Source organism: Aquila chrysaetos, chromosome 7, assembly GCF_900496995.4.
Source record: "Aquila chrysaetos chrysaetos chromosome 7, bAquChr1.4, whole genome shotgun sequence".
Taxonomy (NCBI): domain Eukaryota; kingdom Metazoa; phylum Chordata; class Aves; order Accipitriformes; family Accipitridae; genus Aquila; species Aquila chrysaetos.
In genome coordinates, this window is record NC_044010.1 from 46,649,753 (window position 1) to 46,668,165 (window position 18,413).

At 41.1% G+C, this 18,413-nt stretch overlaps 1 protein-coding gene across 17 annotated transcripts in view; it reads left to right on the forward strand.

Annotated features, from left to right (window-relative positions):
* MAP7D2 (MAP7 domain containing 2) overlaps positions 1 to 18,413 on the forward strand; it is an 85,887-nt gene that overhangs the window by 42,355 nt on the left and 25,119 nt on the right. For 9 of the 17 annotated variants that reach the window (XM_030020757.1, XM_030020758.1, XM_041124682.1 and 6 more), the window contains exons 2-5: positions 5,500 to 5,577; positions 8,907 to 9,070; positions 16,963 to 17,077; positions 18,012 to 18,110. In XM_030020757.1, coding sequence (XP_029876617.1) covers positions 5,500 to 5,577; positions 8,907 to 9,070; positions 16,963 to 17,077; positions 18,012 to 18,110 — 456 coding nt within the window. Of the gene's footprint in view, positions 1 to 5,210; positions 5,296 to 5,499; positions 5,578 to 7,988; positions 8,047 to 8,906; positions 9,071 to 16,530; positions 16,776 to 16,962; positions 17,078 to 18,011; positions 18,111 to 18,413 lie in introns of those variants that run through there. The other 8 variants (XM_041124684.1, XM_041124687.1, XM_041124688.1 and 5 more) reach the window with 4 other exon arrangements.

Consider the following 18,413-nt stretch of genomic DNA (forward strand, 5'->3'; position numbering starts at 1 on the left):
TATATACTTTATGTATAATTTTAAAGTTATTTGGCCAGCATTTTGGAGTGATTTCACCTTAAACTTAAACATACAAGTAGGGTATATTTTGCTATTGTAATCTTTGTTTAAGTATGGTGTACAGCTGAGTTCTTGATTCAACAGAAAATTTTGAAAATCCAGGGTGGGGATCACAAACGTAAAGCAGTGTCCTACCTGTTTAACTGGAGCGTGCAGGTCCCTGACAGCTTCTCTGTCCGATCTGCCAGGCCACCTCTCAGACAGTTAGCCTGGGGTGTCTGAAATGTCACTGGTTTTGGCAACTGAGTCTGCCTTTAATGACTTCATCTACCTAACATCTTTATAACAACAGATAGCCATCCCGCTGTTTTAATTAGACAGAATGGAAACTGTCCCTTTTTTCTTTTCTGCTATATTTGAAATCCAGCCTGGCAAACATAAAAATAAAATTAAGTAGCTGAAACTGGAAAAATTCTGATTCTTTATATTTAGATTTTTGAGTGCAATACAATAAAGAGCTTTTTTAATTAAAGAAACTTTTAAAAAGACAATTATCAAAAAAGAGGACAATCCACTCAATCTTAGTGAACATACCTGCAAAGCCCTTGTGGTGTTTGTGTGTTGGCTCTACCTGAAAGCCTCTCAGCAATATACCATAATTAAAACTTAGAAGTGCCTTTTGCCAATAGAAAGTGTCATCCAGGTACAGTCACATGCAGTTTTATGCCTTTTTCCTGCTCAGAGAATAGTCAGTAACTGAAAACTTAACATTTCTTCATTCAATAGTACCCAGAGGGAAGCAGTGGCAGGTGGAAAGGTCTGTTCTTTATTGCCTCAAAGAACAGTCTCAAGGGAGACAAAGCAGGTTTTTAGGGAGCAAAATCTTGATTTTATAGATTGAGATTATATTACGTGAAACAACAGAGTTTGCCAGCAGGACGGTGGGTGTAAGCGCAGTGGTATCTCGGGCTGGTCTGGTCTGCTCTAGAGACCACCTCACCACATCCCTGGCAAGGCCACCCACTGGCAGAACTGCATCCAAACCGGGAATTTCACCGACACAGCAACGTCAGTCTAGATGACATGTACTGTGGCAAAGGTCTGAAAACGTTGGGACGGTCTCACGTAGAATGGGCAGAGGTCTATGAGCACGTAGGACAGCCAAAGGTCTAGGTGTGTTGAACACTGTTAACGTAGAGCTGGCCTCAGATCCCCGCTGGCTTTCCTTCTGTGTTGGGATCCCTGCTGTCAAGGGCTGCGATATCTACTATATATAAATACGTCATGAAACCAAGTACCGTGGGATATTATAAAGGACAGAAGTGTATGTGGGTTCAACAACAAAGTAGGAAAAAAATAAAAATTAATGGAGGCCCTACCTGCTGGCAGTTACTCAGGTGCAAATTTCAGGAGAGGAGGTGTCCAAGCAGCCGGTTGGTCCTTCTGAAATGTACTCTCAGTTTCCAATAACCTGATTGTCCTGCTCGAATACTTGTTTTCTCAGCCCGAAACAGGATATGGATTTCAAAAGACAGAGGTTTCCTTGTGTCTCATTGGGACAGGACAACCTTCCTCTCTGTCTTGAGCAACCACCAAGAGGCTTACGCAATTGGTATGTGGAGTAGAGTGTGCGTGGACGTGTTCTGGCCCTGTTTCCATCAGTCTGAATAGGTTTCTCTTGCCCTTCAAAAAGGGTTGAAGCAGCGATTAACATGTCAGGTTTTTACTTCTGTGAATATTTATTTCAAAGTAACATTAAAGTACTGAAAGAGTCCTGCAGCATTAGCTGGTGTATTACTGCTGCAGGACTGCTGCTGACATTTTAACTGGTTTTAAGTTATAGTCTTTTTCTTTAGAAATGCTGCTTGTAACAAAGTCCCAGATGAGCAGCTGGCCCTCTTCAGTCGAAAAATGAGGCACAATCTCAAGGAATTAGCCCAGCAGTTAGATGCATGCCTTTGAGAGTGGGGACTCTTTGGAAAAGGGGCTTTTGGGGAGGGCTGGGCAATGGAGTAGAAGTAGCAGCAATTTGTGTGTGTGTGTGTGTGAGCGCGCACTTCCTTACAGTAGAATCTTTGATGTTGTTACTTGGGCAGTTTCCTTATTCTTCTGCAAGTCTGGGAGTAAAGGGTTCTTAGATTTTTCTGCCAGTTTTTGTATTTATTACTCTGGTTGGCAGAAGGCACAACCAGCCTGCGTTTACGTCCTCACTCTTAAACACGTCGTTTGCTGCTACACGCCTTCCTCTCTGAGGGATCAGAGGCTGAGCTGTAAGTATGAGGAAGGCTCAGGATAAAGCTGAGCATACAGACTATTAACCTGAGGTCACTTATCCCAGGGAAAGCTGCTTCGCTGTGGGGTTTGGGTTTCACTCCAGCCTCTCTCTGCCCTCTGCTGGCAGTTTCCCTGCTGAAGCAGAGATGGAGTTATGTTATCTTCGTGCTAGGCTCACCCCTGCTAGCTTGCTGTTTGCAGTCTGCTTTACCAAACAGAACTTGAATTCCTGTCATTAATCAAATTTCTTGCCACAGGTAACTGCTCTGCCCATTACATTTGTAATGTATATTATATGAAGATGTGTAGTAAATATGCTAATTTTGGCTTTAAAAAATCATCCCAAGGTACAAGTTATTACCCAGGGAATAGTTATTCTGTCGTTCAAAGCTATATTTACTTTTCGAAGGCAAGGAAATTTCTGGTTTTTGACGGGCATGCTGGTTTGTGAAGTCAAGTACTTGAGTTAAGAAATACTAGTATTGAGGATGCCTGTGCTATTTTAATGCTACCCTTGCTGCATGCATATGCATTTTGATGCCTGTACTTATTAGATTGCGTACTATTTTCTTCCACATGTTTTTTTGCACGCTGGTGTGTCGCACATGTAATGAGCAGCAATTCCATGTATTTGTTGTTTTACCTGTGACATAGCCAAGTCTGGAGCGCTGTTCTCCGAGTCAGACTTCAGATTATAGTTCTGCCTACTTTCCAGTTGCAGAAAGAAATGAAGCAAGAAGCACTAATCACTTTGAACTTGGTTCATCTCTTGAGGAGGTGCATCCTATGCACTGAATAAGCGAAAGGACCTAAAAGGAATAAATGCATAATTTATGTGTAAAAGGAGGCAAAATAAGGATTGTACAGACTGCTTCAATTCTGATACATCCTCATTTCTTAAGTGTCTGGCATTACAGCCTTGATCTTCTTTTAATATTACCTGAGTGGGGTTGGGACATTCAAACTCTTGAGAAAGCCAACATGAAAAATTGTGCATCAACTTTGGATAGCTGTAGCAGTTGTGAGCAAGGCTGGAGCTTTTAGATCCACTTCTACCAGTTGCATTCATGAGGCAATCAAAGCAGAGATAAGTTTGCTGTAATTTTATTGACAAGCATAATGGGATGTATTTTTGCCAGTGGGTTTCATAGAAGTTGCTGAAAGCAGGAGAGTGATGAGAGTCAGTGCAGGGTTTTGTGAACATAATCCATGGACGTGGACTGTCTTGCTGTTCCTCTCCCCGTCCCTCCAGCTTATCCCCATCCTGGTTTCCATACTTCAGGTTCCACTTCTCCATCTGAGTTGCATCCCTTGCTGCAGAAGACCTTCGCTCCTGCCTCTGCTTGCCTCTTTCCCTTTCTCCAGCCTCGACTTGCTCCCAAGCTCAATCTTCCCTCTTTGGGCTCTTGATCCAGTCTTGATCTCGCCTCCTCTGCTGCTTCTAGCCTAAATTGTAGGTTTCGTGCTCTTTTGACTTTTAGATCTCTGAAAAACTTTCCATTGGAGCTGTAATTTAGCTATGCTGACAACAGGACTCCCCTTCTTGACTTCTTATTGCAGGCCCCTTCAAAGTAGTTGCAAACCTTCGCCATGGTTGCTTTACTGAGCCGCCTCCTCTTCTCTCCTCCCTGCTTGTCAAATCTGACAATAAATGGCAGCCAAGTGAACAAACAAGCAGGCTAGTATGGAAGTAGGATGAGTCTTCGCTAATAAATAGATATGTATTTGACCCACAAATTCTAGTTGTAATTAACCAGCTGGGAGCTATAATCGCAATTTTCCAGAGGCCTGGCTGCCGTCAGGTAGTCGCCGTATGTGTGTGCAGAGGAGGATTAGAGATGGTGTTTGAAGGTGCTGCTGGGGGAAAAAGCAAGCTGTTGTTCTAATGGGAGACAGCTGAGACCTGCGTTTTTCACGGGTCACACTGGACCACCGAGGCTGGTTTTCATTCTTCCTACAGAACCGTGCATTTTACAGAACGGCACTTGCTACGCAGAACCTTTGCTCCCGCAGGCAGGATGCCCTCGGAGAGGAGCCTGCAAGTGTGGCTTTTCAGGAAGAGAGTCGGGGTTACAGTCTAAGTCACTTTTCTGCTCATATTTATCTGATAAAATTAACAACTGCAGTTCTTAGAGCAAAAGGGAAGGGGACTTAATTATAATTCAGTAACTCAGTAGGGAGCCCAAATAATGATTGCAAAGGTTGTAAACTGTGCCATGAGACGCTGTGCCTGTTTGCACTGCAGCCCTGCTAAGACCCCAGGAGATCCTGAAAACAAAGAGAGAAAGGAGGGCACTGGAGGCCCCGTCAGCTGTTTTGGAGGGACACCATCCTCTAGCTGGTCTATCGAGTCACTACCTGGTGAGCTTACCTGTGGTATTGCAGAAGGTCCATCCAAGGTCCGTCTGGCTGCTCGTTCCAGGGCACGCAGGCAGGTGACCCTGCGGCACCTCGTGTGTCACGGTCTGCCTGCCTGCCTGCCTTCTTAAATTGGGCTTTTTGGTGGCTCATGCTGTGCAAAGAACTGGGGTGTCTGGATCCAGGTACAAAACATCCGTAGGCAACCTCCTCCCAAACAAGTAACCTGCTTTTAGATGCCAACCCAAGGAGGAAACAAAGTGTTTCCTACTTGGAAAAGAGGGCAGGAGGGCTGCTGCCTCCGTAGCCTCATCCAGCACTAATTGCTGGTTGCTGAAACGAGCTGGTGCTGGTGGTTTCCTGTGGGCAAGGAAGCTGTGGGGCTGTGTTAAGCCATAAATATGAAGGCTGGGACTCCACATAGCATTAGACTATGAGAGCTGCATACACCTTTTACTGCTTTCCTGAACTACCTTTTTCTTTTTTAGCCAAAAACTTTAAAATGAGGTTATTAACAAAGATGAATACATGTTAATTGCATCTTTATGTTTTTTCTCAAGAAAGTTTTAAATTTTGAAACAAGCACTAACAGCATGCTTGTTTGCTCCAAGAAGAGGAGTCAGGCATTTACACTGAGGAACTCTGCTTGGAGTTCGGCAGTAGGTAGGAGACTGTGCTCAAGGTGTAGCCAAATCCCAGCTTGTTAGCCTGCGCGCACACAAGTGCAAAGTCATTTTTGTTGTTGGAGCTGTTAAACGCGGTAGATTTGATTCATTTTTTGTGGATTTTTTTAGTTCTTTTGGATGCTTCTTTAGTTTTACTAACACTTTTTTAACACTTTTTTTCCCTCTCTCTCTGTGACTTCAGCCATTGATGGATTTCTAAAAACCGATGAAAGACAAAGACTGGCAAAGGAGAGAAGAGAAGAAAGGGAGAAATACCTTGGTAAGATGGCAGGAGGTGTATGTATTATTTATGTATACGTGTTAATAGGCTTAAGTTACTAACATGACATTTTTTCTGTTCTGAATTTTAAACGTGGTTTAGTCTGTTCCTAGTCTTTATCAATTATATTACTACTTTTACATTAAATAATAAACATTAAATTAATCTGTCTTTGATTTCCATTCCAGTATTTAATATTCTATAGTTACAAGTTGACTTTCTTCTTTGATCTATTTACTTTTGAATGTAGGTTTATGTGCAAGATACTGACTGTTAGGATTCTGATTTGGAAAAATACCAAATAAGCCTTGAATAATATTCAGGATAATATGTAGGATGATTTGGTGAAGCAGCCTCAATTTTAGTTTATTAAGTTTTAGCCATATTAAGAGATATCATGGAGTTGTTAAGTACGACATAAAGCAGATACTTTTCCATAAGTTTTAAAATGGTTAATTTTTCAAGAGAATGAGAAAAATTATTAATTCATTTCCTGAATAACATAAGCATTGTTTTCAGAGTTATTAAAAAAGTCAGTTGTTTTTAATCTACTAATACCTCCAGGGAAATGTTGAGGAAATTGCAAATTATATATATATTAAATAAATAAATAAGGGGGGTGTGTGTATACAGAGTTAATTTCATACATATATATGAATGGAATTAACTGTTCAAGATTTGTTTTGGACTTTCTATATATACATACATGTGTGTATATATATATATATATATATGTGTGGGACAGTTAGCTTCACTTTTCCTCATTGTAATAACAAGAAAAGCCAGTAGCACTGTTCTTTAAGGTTACCTGACAATACTTATCAGAAGGAATTGTCAGTGTTTTATTATGATTTTGTAAAATTTAAGCTAGGTGTATATTTTGAGGAAGTGTCAACTAAAACAGTATGGATACCTGTGAGAAGAATTATAGGAAAATACTGTTTTTCTTGCAATAAACAAACAAACAAACTGTTGACCATTTCTTGGCAAAACCTGAGGCTTGAGACCAGTGACTTGACATTTTTTAGTACCATGGGCTTGGTGAGCAAGATTGCTTTTGGTAGTTCTTGTGAAAATCTGCTAGTGTTTAGTACTTAATCTCCCCAGAGGTTCTGTCTATATGGGGCATGCACCAGCCTGAGCTGTAGCTCTCACCTCTTCCAGGTATACTCAGTCCAGATTATCTCTTCTGTCCTCTTGATTATCTGGTTCCCAAGAAAGTGACATGATGAGTAGATTGGAAAGGACTTGGATTAAAAAGTAGAAGAGGAGATGAGAGGGAAACTGAAAGCTGGAGAATCTGGGAGTGGTTGGCCCAGGGGATTTGGAAGGTGTTAGCTGCAGTTCTTGTCCCCAGACGTCATACCTGCCTTCTGGAAACATATTTTTTTAGGGTTAAGACCATTTCTAGAATGGGGAGTTCTGGGTTTTGGTCACAGTTTGTCTGTGTCAAATTTCTTTTAGAAGTTCAGAAAAAAGCAGTGAGTTCCCCAGAAGGACAGATCTTTATGGAGCCAACAGGTACTTTGCAGCAATACGGAATAAGCTTTTCACCAAAGTTAGAACTCATTAATCAGTGCTTTAGTATCCCTAAATTAAGGAACAGGAATTGTATGTTTGATGACGGAATGGTTTGCTTCTCTGTCCGGAACCAGTCCCAGGTTTCACCTCCTTACTCAGAAGGTAATCTTGCCACAATCTCTGGACACCTCACTTTAGTTTTGGTTTTTATCAACTCAAGCATGCTGTTTTCACCTGCTCTACCTGGCATGGCTAGTAGTCATTAACAATTAGCAACTGGTCACTTGTCTTCCATGGTCTCTGAGGTAACTCTTTATCTGTTGACAAGTCTGATTCTTTACGCGTACAAGTCCAAGCTCGGCTCCAGCACCGACACCCCTCTCATACTGCCCTGTCCTGTGGGGAGAGGAATACTGAATTTTCATAAGGCAAAAGGGGAAGACAGCATCAACTGTATTTCTAACAAGAATAAGGTAGAAGGCGTTCCGTAAAGCAGGTTGGATGCGAGGGAGAAGTATTTTAGGAGGATCCAGTATTCAAGGGAAAGAAATGCAACTGTTGGAAAAGGATCTGGTGTTGGAGGGAGTCTGGCTTTAAACCAAGGGCTTGAGGGTGGAGTGGGGCTAAGAGAGGGTGAGGGTCATGGCTGTGGTTAAAGAGCCTGGGGGCAGGAGCTGGGGGAAAAAGGCTCACCTTACAAGAGGGAAGTGAGGTGGCTGGGCAAGAGCCTAGGACTGGTGGGAAGATACTGAGAGCGAGCTAGAATGGTGAAAATTTGCTGTACAAGGAAACAGGAACTGAAAAAGCAGACTGAGGCTGAATATCTGAGCAGGATGAAGGACTAGCTCTTGTATAAACAGTGTTAATTCTGGCTTTCCCTAACTTTCAAGTTCCTAGCCTGGCAACTCTGAGAATATTCCTTCTTTGATATCGGCTGTATGTATGTTGGTATGTGACATTACAGGCTTGCGTGTATGTAGGCATGCTTACTGAACTCCTCTTTCCTGCCTTTTTATGGAATACACTTGCATGAGAAGTGGATTTTTCCTCATCATTTGTCACGTTAACTTCTGCTACTTGTTCTGCTATGTAAACCTGAAGCAACAGTCCTGTATGTAATGTTGCAGTCTGAATTTCTGTAACAAGAAGCTAATGTCTTGAGAAGGAGATTATGACTCCAGTTGGAAAAAGCAACTGGGCAAACCCCCAATAATGGAAGTAATTTTTTTTTTTTTTCAAGCAAAGAGGCAGAAGTGGATAACATTGTAGCACCAAATTGTGAACAGAATGGTGTATTTCCAAAGCTTCATAGCAAGTTTAGCTTATGTTGTTTTCACGTATTTATTTTGAAGGCAGCCCCATAATGAGAAGCACAGTTCTAAAGAAATTCCAAGGGCTTTTGCTTCAACATGTATAACTGGTTCACTTTAAAACGTACTGGGAACATTTGTTATATCCGAAAACAGAATTTGGCTTTAAGCTACAGAGGGATTTGAAACATTAAAAAAAAACCAAAAAACCAAAACAACAAAAAAACAGTTGTTAACTATTCTGTACACTGTTTTTACATAGGTAAGGGGCACAAACCATCACCTTATGTACAAAGGGCTTCCCTATTTATTTATTGAGCAAATCACTTGGTTTACTAATCATTCTAGCACTTCTGTGCACTATATTTTTTTATCTTAGTGGACTAAAACCCTGTGTACTTGTATTTGTTGTTTTACTCTATTGTGCAGTGTTATCAAATAATTTTAAAGCAGGAGTAAATTTGCATAAAATGAAATGCACCTTTTTGTCTGCCTAAGCTGCTAGGGAACAGCAGATACTGGAGAAGGAGAGAAGAGCAAAACTTCAATATGAAAAGCAAATGGAGGAGCGATGGAGAAGACTGGAGGAACAGAGGCAGAGAGAGGAGCAGAAGAGAGCAGCTGTTGAAGAAAAACGGAGACAAAAGCTTAAAGAGGAGGAGGTAAGGTTCACTGCGAGATGTATGGCAGAGCAACTTTGTGTGGTAGCATTAAACATAGCTCAATATTGACATGCATTAAACGTTGATTTCTTTTTTTGGCCCAGAGACATGTGGGCATTACTTTGGGAACTGCAACTGCACATCACCATAGCTATAAATACTCTATTACTGCTTGTATATCAAAAGCATTTTCCAAAGCTTTTTTCTCTCTTGATTTTTGTCTGATCTCATAGAATTGTCATCTACTTATGCTCACATATCTGGGACTCTGTCAGACGATAAAGCACCAGCTTTCCAGAAGGTAGCTTTTAAAGATGAGTGTTTCCATAAACTGGCAAGATTTTTCTTACTGTATTGTTTACTGTCCATGAAACTGAACTGTTTATGAAAACATTTTGGTTTTCCTCAGTAATATAAAATCAGAAATTCTTACTTAAACCAGTGAAGAATCTAGGTTGGTTTAAAATTCTAGCACAGAACAGAATTAATAACCTATCTTTTGAAGCATCTTCATACCCTTCCTCCCTTCTACTCTCCCTGCTGAGATCACTTAAAGTTCCTTTTTGCTCCACTGAGTCCGATTTCTGATGCAGATCTCTGAATGCAGTGTGTGTGTGTGTCTCTCTGCATGACATTCTGTAGAAAACACTAGCACTGCAACTGATAAAGAATTAATGATTTTTGGAAAAGGGGGCAGTGGGTAAAAAAAAAAAAAAAAAAAAAAAAAAAGCCAAAAGAAGATATATCCCTAGTTGCTAGATAAAAAGGCTCTAGAAATCTACAGTTATTAACCTTCCTTTTTTTCTGCCCCCCATCTTTTGATCAAAAGATCCTTTGCAAAAGAGGTAAAACACTTCTGCATGGGATCAGAATAACATACTTCTGTCCATTGAAATTTTTTTGTTGTTTGATTTTTCACTTTAACCTGAAGAGAATATTACGTCCTGGCATTCCTCTTTCAACTGTAACATACTGATTGTGGTTTCTGCATAATAGCTGAGAATTAATTTTAAAATATTTTGTCATGTGTCCTGTTTCAAGTTTTGGTAAGAAAAATGGCAAAACCAGAAACAAACAGTGGGAGATCTCTCTCCTTCTGTGGTAACATTATTGACCTGACGTGCTCCTTCCCCAGCATTTCCTACTGTAATAACCTTTTGTAGCTAAGCAAAATTGACCCCCTTTATGGGAGTTGTCAGGGTAAGTGGTGAGTACAGAAACTTCCAAAACCCTATCCTCAAAATTTGCACCAGAGGGGGAGAGGTGTGGGAAGAGTGAGCAACTGCCTGCTTTGCTTTCCCTGCCTGCATGGTTTGCCTGTGCTGGAGAAATCGGAGGAGGGTTGTCGGACGTGAGAGGCTGTGCCGGCTCAGACCCAAAGGTCTGCTCAGTGGGGACCCCGTCTCCTGCACTGGCCCAGAGGTGGGCGTAAGAAGAGACTGAGCACACAGTGATGTTTCTCCCAAGTATCAGCGAGGTTGTTACAGCTCCCCAACACCCCGTACAGGTGATGGGAGACTTCTCTCGTGGTGAGAGAAAGGCTTGCTGCCTCCAAGTGTTTGGTCCTGATATGAATACCACTCCTAGCTCTGCTCACTGAGCTGTCCTTCAAGGTTAAACTGTCCTAAACCTTTCGGGAGCCAAGGCAGGTCTGGCTCCTTTCCCTTTCCTTTCCCTCCTCTGCCCAGGTTGAGGAACCTGAGGGAAGGCTACGTGGGCAGGAGGACAGGAGAGGATGCTTGTTTGGGGATGGATTAGACCTGGTGGGAGGACAAATCTGGGAGCCTCTGAAGGAGGGGGAGAGTACATGGGGGAGTAATCTGTAGAACAGGGGAGGACAAGGGAAGAAGGAAATTGGGAAAAGGAGACACCAGCACCTCCTGGCTTCCCTTCATGGTTACTTGTCATTACCTCATTTCTCGAATTCCACTTGCATTGTACTAAAGGATCTGCCAAATCTGCACTTCCCCCCCCAACTCTTCTGACGAGCCCCTCAAACCCTCTATGTGTAGTAGCAGTGGAGGTCTGAGTAAGGATGGTGGTGAAGTTGCAGCTCCCAGGGCATTGGAAGTTACTGCTCCTGAGTCATTCTGGACATTTGAGGCTGCCTTTACTGGAAGAACTTTGAAACCCCTGTTTCCCACACCTGTGTTTGGGGAAGGCGGTGCCCTGGCCAGTGAGCCAGTATACTGCAGCATGTCTTCAGTGTTTCTCCTTTTAATACTGGTTTGTGCTGGGTGGGGACTGGAGCACCCATTTTACCTCCTCATCAGGTGTCTGAAGGGCCAAGTAGAGGGATTTTCTTCCTTGCTCCCTGCCTTATTGGTTGTCCTTTATATCTTCCTTAAGTCTTTTTTCCTTGCTTTTTAACACAGCAGAAGGCAGTGCATGTTTGTGATAGGAAGAGGTTATATAAATATCTCTCTAGAAAATATTGTTGTTGCTTCTCTAAGAGTTTTAGAGAAATTAACAGATCTTAAACTATGGGGCTTGTTGGCTTCCTACATTGGAGCATCCCCTGCTTGGCTGTTTTGCATGCAAAGGACTTCTCAAAGAGGAATACTTTTTCCCTTCTGCAGTGCCAGATAAGAGATGGTGGTTTTAAAGTCTGTGTTGATGGGAATGGAGGTGTTCTGGCAGAGTTCTCCTCTGGGGCAGCTGGAGCTTGTTGCAGAGCACAGTGGAAGTGTGTCCAGTTCCTCAAACAGGAACCAACGAAATGTGTCTGAAAATCATCCTGTCTACATTGACTGCACCTTTCTTACCTGTAGAGGTCTTCAGTAGCTCTGCCCTTTCTGCCATATTACTTTTAAAGCTGCCCGCTTCCTTTAGTAAAAGCGCTCCCTGAGCCTTGAGGAAAGAAGTGTGGTGTTGTGCAACAGAAGTAATTGAAGAGTTGCTTTTAACAGTAAGTAGCCAGTGGCTTTGGGACTGGATAAAAGCAAAGCTCATTCTCATTCCGTTAAAATAATTTTTTCCGTTTCCCTATCTTGAACTTCCATGTGACTTGGAAATACCTTGCAAATAAATGTCTAGCTGTACACAGGGTACTGGGAAGTCTCTGTAGAAGCTGTGTTTTTCTGTTCTTGTATTCCATAAGACAATACGAGCATCACTTGTACAGGCCACATCAAGGATACTAGTGCGAATAAGAACAATAACATCCATCTAGTCAAAGATCCATTTTTAATAAAACCGTCATATTTATTTTAAAAGGAAATTGATAAAATTAGTATTGATCCTACCAATATACTAACGTTCAAATGAACCGCTACTAGTAGATGGCATCAAATCTAATCTAGCACTCAGACTTGAAAGGTTGATGTAACAACTGCTAAATGGAAAAGAATATCCTGAAGCATTGGAGAGATTGTTTTGGTGCACGTGCACTATTTGTAAAAAGTATGCACTTAAACACAAGGGTAAAAAAACTCTCAAGATGATGTAGCATTAATTACTTAGTATATTGTAATTCAAAGCTAATTACTTTTTGAATTATAGTATATGGAAATAATAACTGCTTTCCAAACATACTTTGGCAATTCATATACCGAGTGGAGCTCAGTTGCACAAGTAACACAAAAATTTTGCTGCAAACTGCTTGAGATTGCTATGCAAGCAGTCTCTCAATTTGCTGTGCGGTGGACATGAGGAGAAGAGTTTAGTCCTCATTACAACGCTGACTGTCCTCTGCTCCCCCCCTGCTGTTACTTGCTGCTGCTGCAGCTCCCCATGTACCTTAACGCAGAGCCTTCATTTGTCCAATGTTGTTCTTTCATGCACACACCCTTAATATGCACCTGTCATTGTAATTGGTTGAGAGCAGAAATTAATTCTATTCAGAAAGGTAGTTAAATTTAAAAATACTGTATCGCTTTTTAATGGGTTCTTCAAATAGAAAATAACATAGCTCTTTCGTTGCTATGTGGAAGAGCCACTCAAAAGATGAAGCCAACTGATAATATCAGGAAACAGTGAGCTGCTTGTATACAGTGCTGATGAATATTATAAAGTGAAGAGGAAGAGATTTTTGAGGCTCTTTTGGATGTTTGTATTGTAGGCATAAGGTAGATTGTTTTACAGTTGTTTGCACAAATTATTTTAAGTCATACTACTTGTAAAATTAATTTTTTTCCTTGTTTTCACATCTGTGTCATATTTTACATAGAGAAAAGGAAAGTACTTCAGTTAAATTACTTTTATTCTCACTGTTGGTTTTTAGGTTTGTTTGTTTTGGGTTTGTTGTTTGTTTTGTTTTTTTTTAATTCAGACAGTGCAAACATTTGTTCTGTTGCTTAGTCAGAGGAGAACCTGGATGAGTAACTATGGAAAATAACATGTGTATCTTAGATACTAGCAGTAGATGGCTCTCTTTTTATGGTTTTACTCATTCTTAACTTAACCTACACACAAAGCTTGTACATTATAGTTTTTTGAGGAAGCTCACTATATCTTTAGTGCGGAGATTATTTTCCCTATCTATAGCTGTTAAAGTTCCTAAAGGAGGATCACGTGGATAGTTTGATATGTTTTTAAGAAGCTGCTTAATCTGTAACATAGACAGGAAGGGTTTTGCACATTGTTTGCTGATGAAGGAATGCTTTGTCCTGTTGTTTAGTTTTCATCACAGACTAGATTATTAATGTATGAGTTGTTTATGCTATGCTTCCATGTGTCTTATTGTTTTCTTTGGCTTTTTAGTTTTGTGCTAACTTAAACTGTTTTTTAAATAACTATCCTTTCTGTGTGAAAAATGGCCTTCATATTGTTCTTTATCTAAGCTGCATCTGCAGGGTTTCATGAGGTTTAATAATTATGTTCTATAGTGCTTTAATGAAAGGCTCTTTGCAAATGAAAATAAAAGATCCTCTCCACATCATGTAATTCAAGATTTCAACCTCAGATTGTAGGTAGTATGGGCTTTCAAATATGTATGAAAAATAATTTAATTTCTTCTATTTCGTCATGCATTTTATTCTTAAAACAGCACTTTCATAGTAGGTGGTGTAAGTGTATTCTGTAGTTTGCAAACTACAGAGTATTGCTGGTCCTTGCTCCAAGCAGTGTTAAAAAAAAAAAACCAAAAAAACTCACAAAAAACAAGCCAAATATAAATCACCCGGGTAATTGAAACTTGACTGCTTTCATCTTATCTTTTGTGATTAATGTATAACAATATTCATTAGATATGGAAAGAAAGAAAGATTCAGTATAAGTGTATGAGAAAGAAATGGGAGGGTGGTTTTCCTTTGTAAAGAGTGGGGGTAGAAAGGTGTATTGGGGCCAGATGCACAGTAGAAGAAAGTAACGAAAAGAGGCAGACAGCAGAGAAGAACTGGTGATGAAACAGGAGGTGAGGTTTGGAAAGAGTAAGTACAGAAAAGGGACTCACAGAATTAAATTAATGTTGGGAGGTGGGAAGTTAAAAGCAAGAAGTGTGAACTTGAAATGCAAAGCCAGCACACACAGGTTTTAAACATGAAAATTGCATCATCAAGGAGCAAGAGAAGAAAGACTGTAGCAAACCAAGTCAGAGAGGAGTGACCTTGGGTTTCAGAGACTGGAAAATTGCATTCTTTTCATGCCCAAAGTACAGACAAGAAGTGATAGGATATTCAAAACTGTGGGGTTTTTCTGTGCTGTTGCAGAAGAGGCTGTGCTTAAGCTCTGTGATGCTTTGCGCGTTTGCTCTGTAGGGAGAAAAAGGAGGGGGGAAGAGACAGAGAGAGCATTTCTGTGCCTGCCTGGACGCTGATGGCACTGACTAGACAGAAGGGTGGAAAAAGCGGGGCGTGGGTGGAAAAAGCAGGGTGTGGGGGGAAGCAGCTGCCTGCTTTCAGTGGTCTTTGCATGATGTTACCTGATAGACTGTGACCTAAAGACACAGAAGGGAGACAAAACTGAAGTGAGAGCTCAAAACACATGACTGAAAGATTGTCTTCCTGGAGATGGCAGCAGAAATTGTAACAGCAAGGTGGGTTACCTGGCTGAAAGGTAACAGGGACAGGATTGCTGAGAATGATAGAAAGGGTATGCGAGAACTGCCTTTTTTCACTTTTTGTATAGAGGGTAGTATAATGGAATTCTTTATGGCACAAGTGATTTATAATACAATTAAGAGAAGAGAGCTTAAAGACAAAAGGCAGTGGCTTGCTGTTGAAATTGATGGATAATTGGTGGCAGGGTTGGATGAGGTGGAAAAAATGAGGTCAGAAATAAATTACTGCAAGTCATGGTAGTAGAAGAGATTGTTCAAACACATGGAAGAGATAAAAGTATATTGCAGATAACCAGAAGATGATGAGAGGGCATCTGGTGGTGTAGAAAGCCAGAAACCACAGACAGAGCCCCAGGAAGGTAATATGAAGTTTACAGGTACATGCATAAAAGTTCCAGGCATGGTAGTTACTGGAGGTGCCTGATGTTAGGGTCTGATCTGCTGAAGGAGGTCCATCAGAGACAATGGGCTCAACATCAGTGCAGAGACTGAAGGAGACATGCTTGAACAAAGACTGAAATTTTGTGGTAAAATATCTCGGGGAAGGGGAATAAAAAAAACCTAGTCCAAAGTCATGAATGGGTGAGAGAAGGTAATCTGGCCAAGAGATGCAGGAGAGGTTTTCCATGCAGTTGATCTGAGCTACCAAAAGATATTTGAGACAGAGTGGAGGATTGATAGAAATCAAAGGGGATGTGATGTAATCACAGAAACCTGCAGCATCAAGAGTTTGAAGTGGATAGAGTAGGAGTTTTATACTAGACCAGAAGGACATAGCGAAGGTAGTAATAGGACCAAAAATACTAATAGGATTAAAGGGCTAAAAACCATTGGGGCAGAAGTTGGAGGCAGCAAAAGTAGGCTCATCTTTCCAAGTAGGGGTTGGGCTGCTGAAATGTGAGGGTGAAGAGGCTGCCAGATGTGAACGGTACTGGGAGGAGGAAGGGAAGAGGGTGGTAGGTGATGGACCAGTGGGTGGGCAGGAACCAGGTTTTATCTGCTGGAAAGGAAGAAAAGAAAAAGTGCCGAGATCATTGCCACCACAATAAAACACTGAGAAACTAGCAGAGGGAGGAGGTGGGAACAAAACTGAGTGGAGGTCTTTGAGTGAGAGTTAGGAGGTCGTGGAGAGGGAGTAAGGCTGTAAGTTAAAGGTAGAGCAGGATTTGGGGAGGGAAAGAAATCTTCTTGTTCTTCCCTATCTGAAGATCCTAACTCATCAAGTCGTGGAGAAGAACATGGAGGTGGAGGGGACAAAAAAAATCTCAGAACAACGCGATCTGGGCATACACTAAAAAAAATACACGGGGGGGAAAAAAAATCAGCAGCTCTTAAATGCCTAGAATGTAAAGAACATAGTAGAAGAAAGGAGGGAGGGTTTGTAGAAATAAATAAATAAATAGGGCATCCTGCAAAGTAACCTACTTTGGGTTTGAAGTGATCATTTATCTGCGTGGCTAGGAGGAGCCACTGGCATTGCAGCAATTTAGCTGTGCTCAGAAAGGGATGGAAAAAAATCCTGAGGTCTGCATAGACAAGAAGGAGTTAATGCTTGTCGAGCATTATTCTTATACAAATTAAGTCCAGAGCACAGCAGCAGCCTCACCAGCAGGAGCAGATGCTAGGCAGTGATGCAACCTGTGTTATTTACTTAGGCCTCTGTAGTGACCTCAGTGGCTTGCAGACAAAGGATACACATATCTGGAGGTAGGTAGCATGCTGATACCTTCTTTATTCAGTCCTTTTTCTTTTATTGCAAACAAGCTCCTGTAATCCTCTTGCGTGGAGCAACAGGGGAACTGTGTATTTTTAGCATGGTTTCAGAAGGAGGAAGAAAAAAGCCTCCAAAGAACTGATTCAGATTTGGTTTCTGTTTTTGTACCAATATAACCAGGAACGTTTAGAAGCCATGATGCGTCGGTCCCTTGAACGCAGCCAGCAGCTGGAACAGAAGCAAAAGCGATGGTCGTGGGGAGGAGCACTGGCTGCAGGCTCAGGAGGGAGAGATGGTAAGTGAAACAGGCTGCCTGCATTGCAGATCTTGAAGTGCAAAATGCATGAGGTTGTGGAGATAGTAAGGATGATGCATTTTATAGTTAGGGTGGTACTGTAGGGGCTGCTGCCTTGGGGTGTGAATAAATGCTTTGTAATTGCTTGCCAGGCTTCCTCTCTCTGACACCTTCTGGGGAGAAAGGTCACTCCTAACTTTAGGAATACAGATCATTTTAATAAAGTAACCAGAATCTGTTTGGAGGATGCTAAATGCTAAAATTAAAATTTATGCTCTCTCTCCCTTATTCTCTTCCCCCGCATTGTCTTCCCATGCACACACACACACAGTTAGCAAATTTAATATTCGCCAAAAGACTGAGTGCGGTCTAAGCCTTGCAAAAGATGATCTGGTTTTGTTTGGTAGTTCTAAAAACCTGTCAGGAATTCCTAGATGACTATGCAGCATGTGCAGTTTAAAATAGTTTGATTTTTTCCCAACATACTTTTTGTTGCTGCTCTTTTTGATTTGGCTTTAGAACAAATTCTTTTTATTACATAATCAGTCATGTACTGCTTTTATATTTCAAAAAGATGCATGTTTTCTGTTTTAAATCATATAATTTATTTAAATTTGTCAGGTTTGAATAAACTGATACTATGGGGGAAAAATATCCATGTTTGGGTGATGATGAAATATGACAGTTACTCTTTTTTAAACAGTGTGCAAATATACTTAATTCTAAACAGACAAACTGTTTCACATCATAGTTTTCACAGTATGCCATCCAAAAAGCCAGGAAATTAAATATACATGATAATAAAAGAAGTCTTTTATACTTTGAGAAGTAAACCAGTTTGTTGTTGTGATGCAGTTTATGCTTAATTCCAGGTCCCCCAACTTACTCAGTAATTTCTTTCACCTCTTTTTGCTCTGATTTCTTTGCTGTGTAGGTGAATCAGAAAATACCCCACCCCCTGTTCTAGGTTTAGCTGCCAACACCCTTCCTCCAGACCCTGTGACCTCTACTGCTCCTGCTGATTCCTTCAATGGTATTTCAGAGAATCACAGTACCATCGTGTCTCGTTTATAACTGTTCTAATCACTGTAATCCATCCACTGATCTTGTCCTTCCTAACCACTGTTTTCTTATTATTTCAGTCTGGTACTCTACGGCATTACCCTTAGCGATGTGGACCAAATGTCTTTTTAATTTCCTTTTAATTTTGCCATGGTGGAGCAGTGCATGCCTCGCATTCCAGCACAGTAGAGGCATTTCATGGTTTTCTCACTAACTGTAGACTTCTACCACTCAGATTCTCATCTCTGTTAATTCTGCAGGTGCTCTGTGTGTG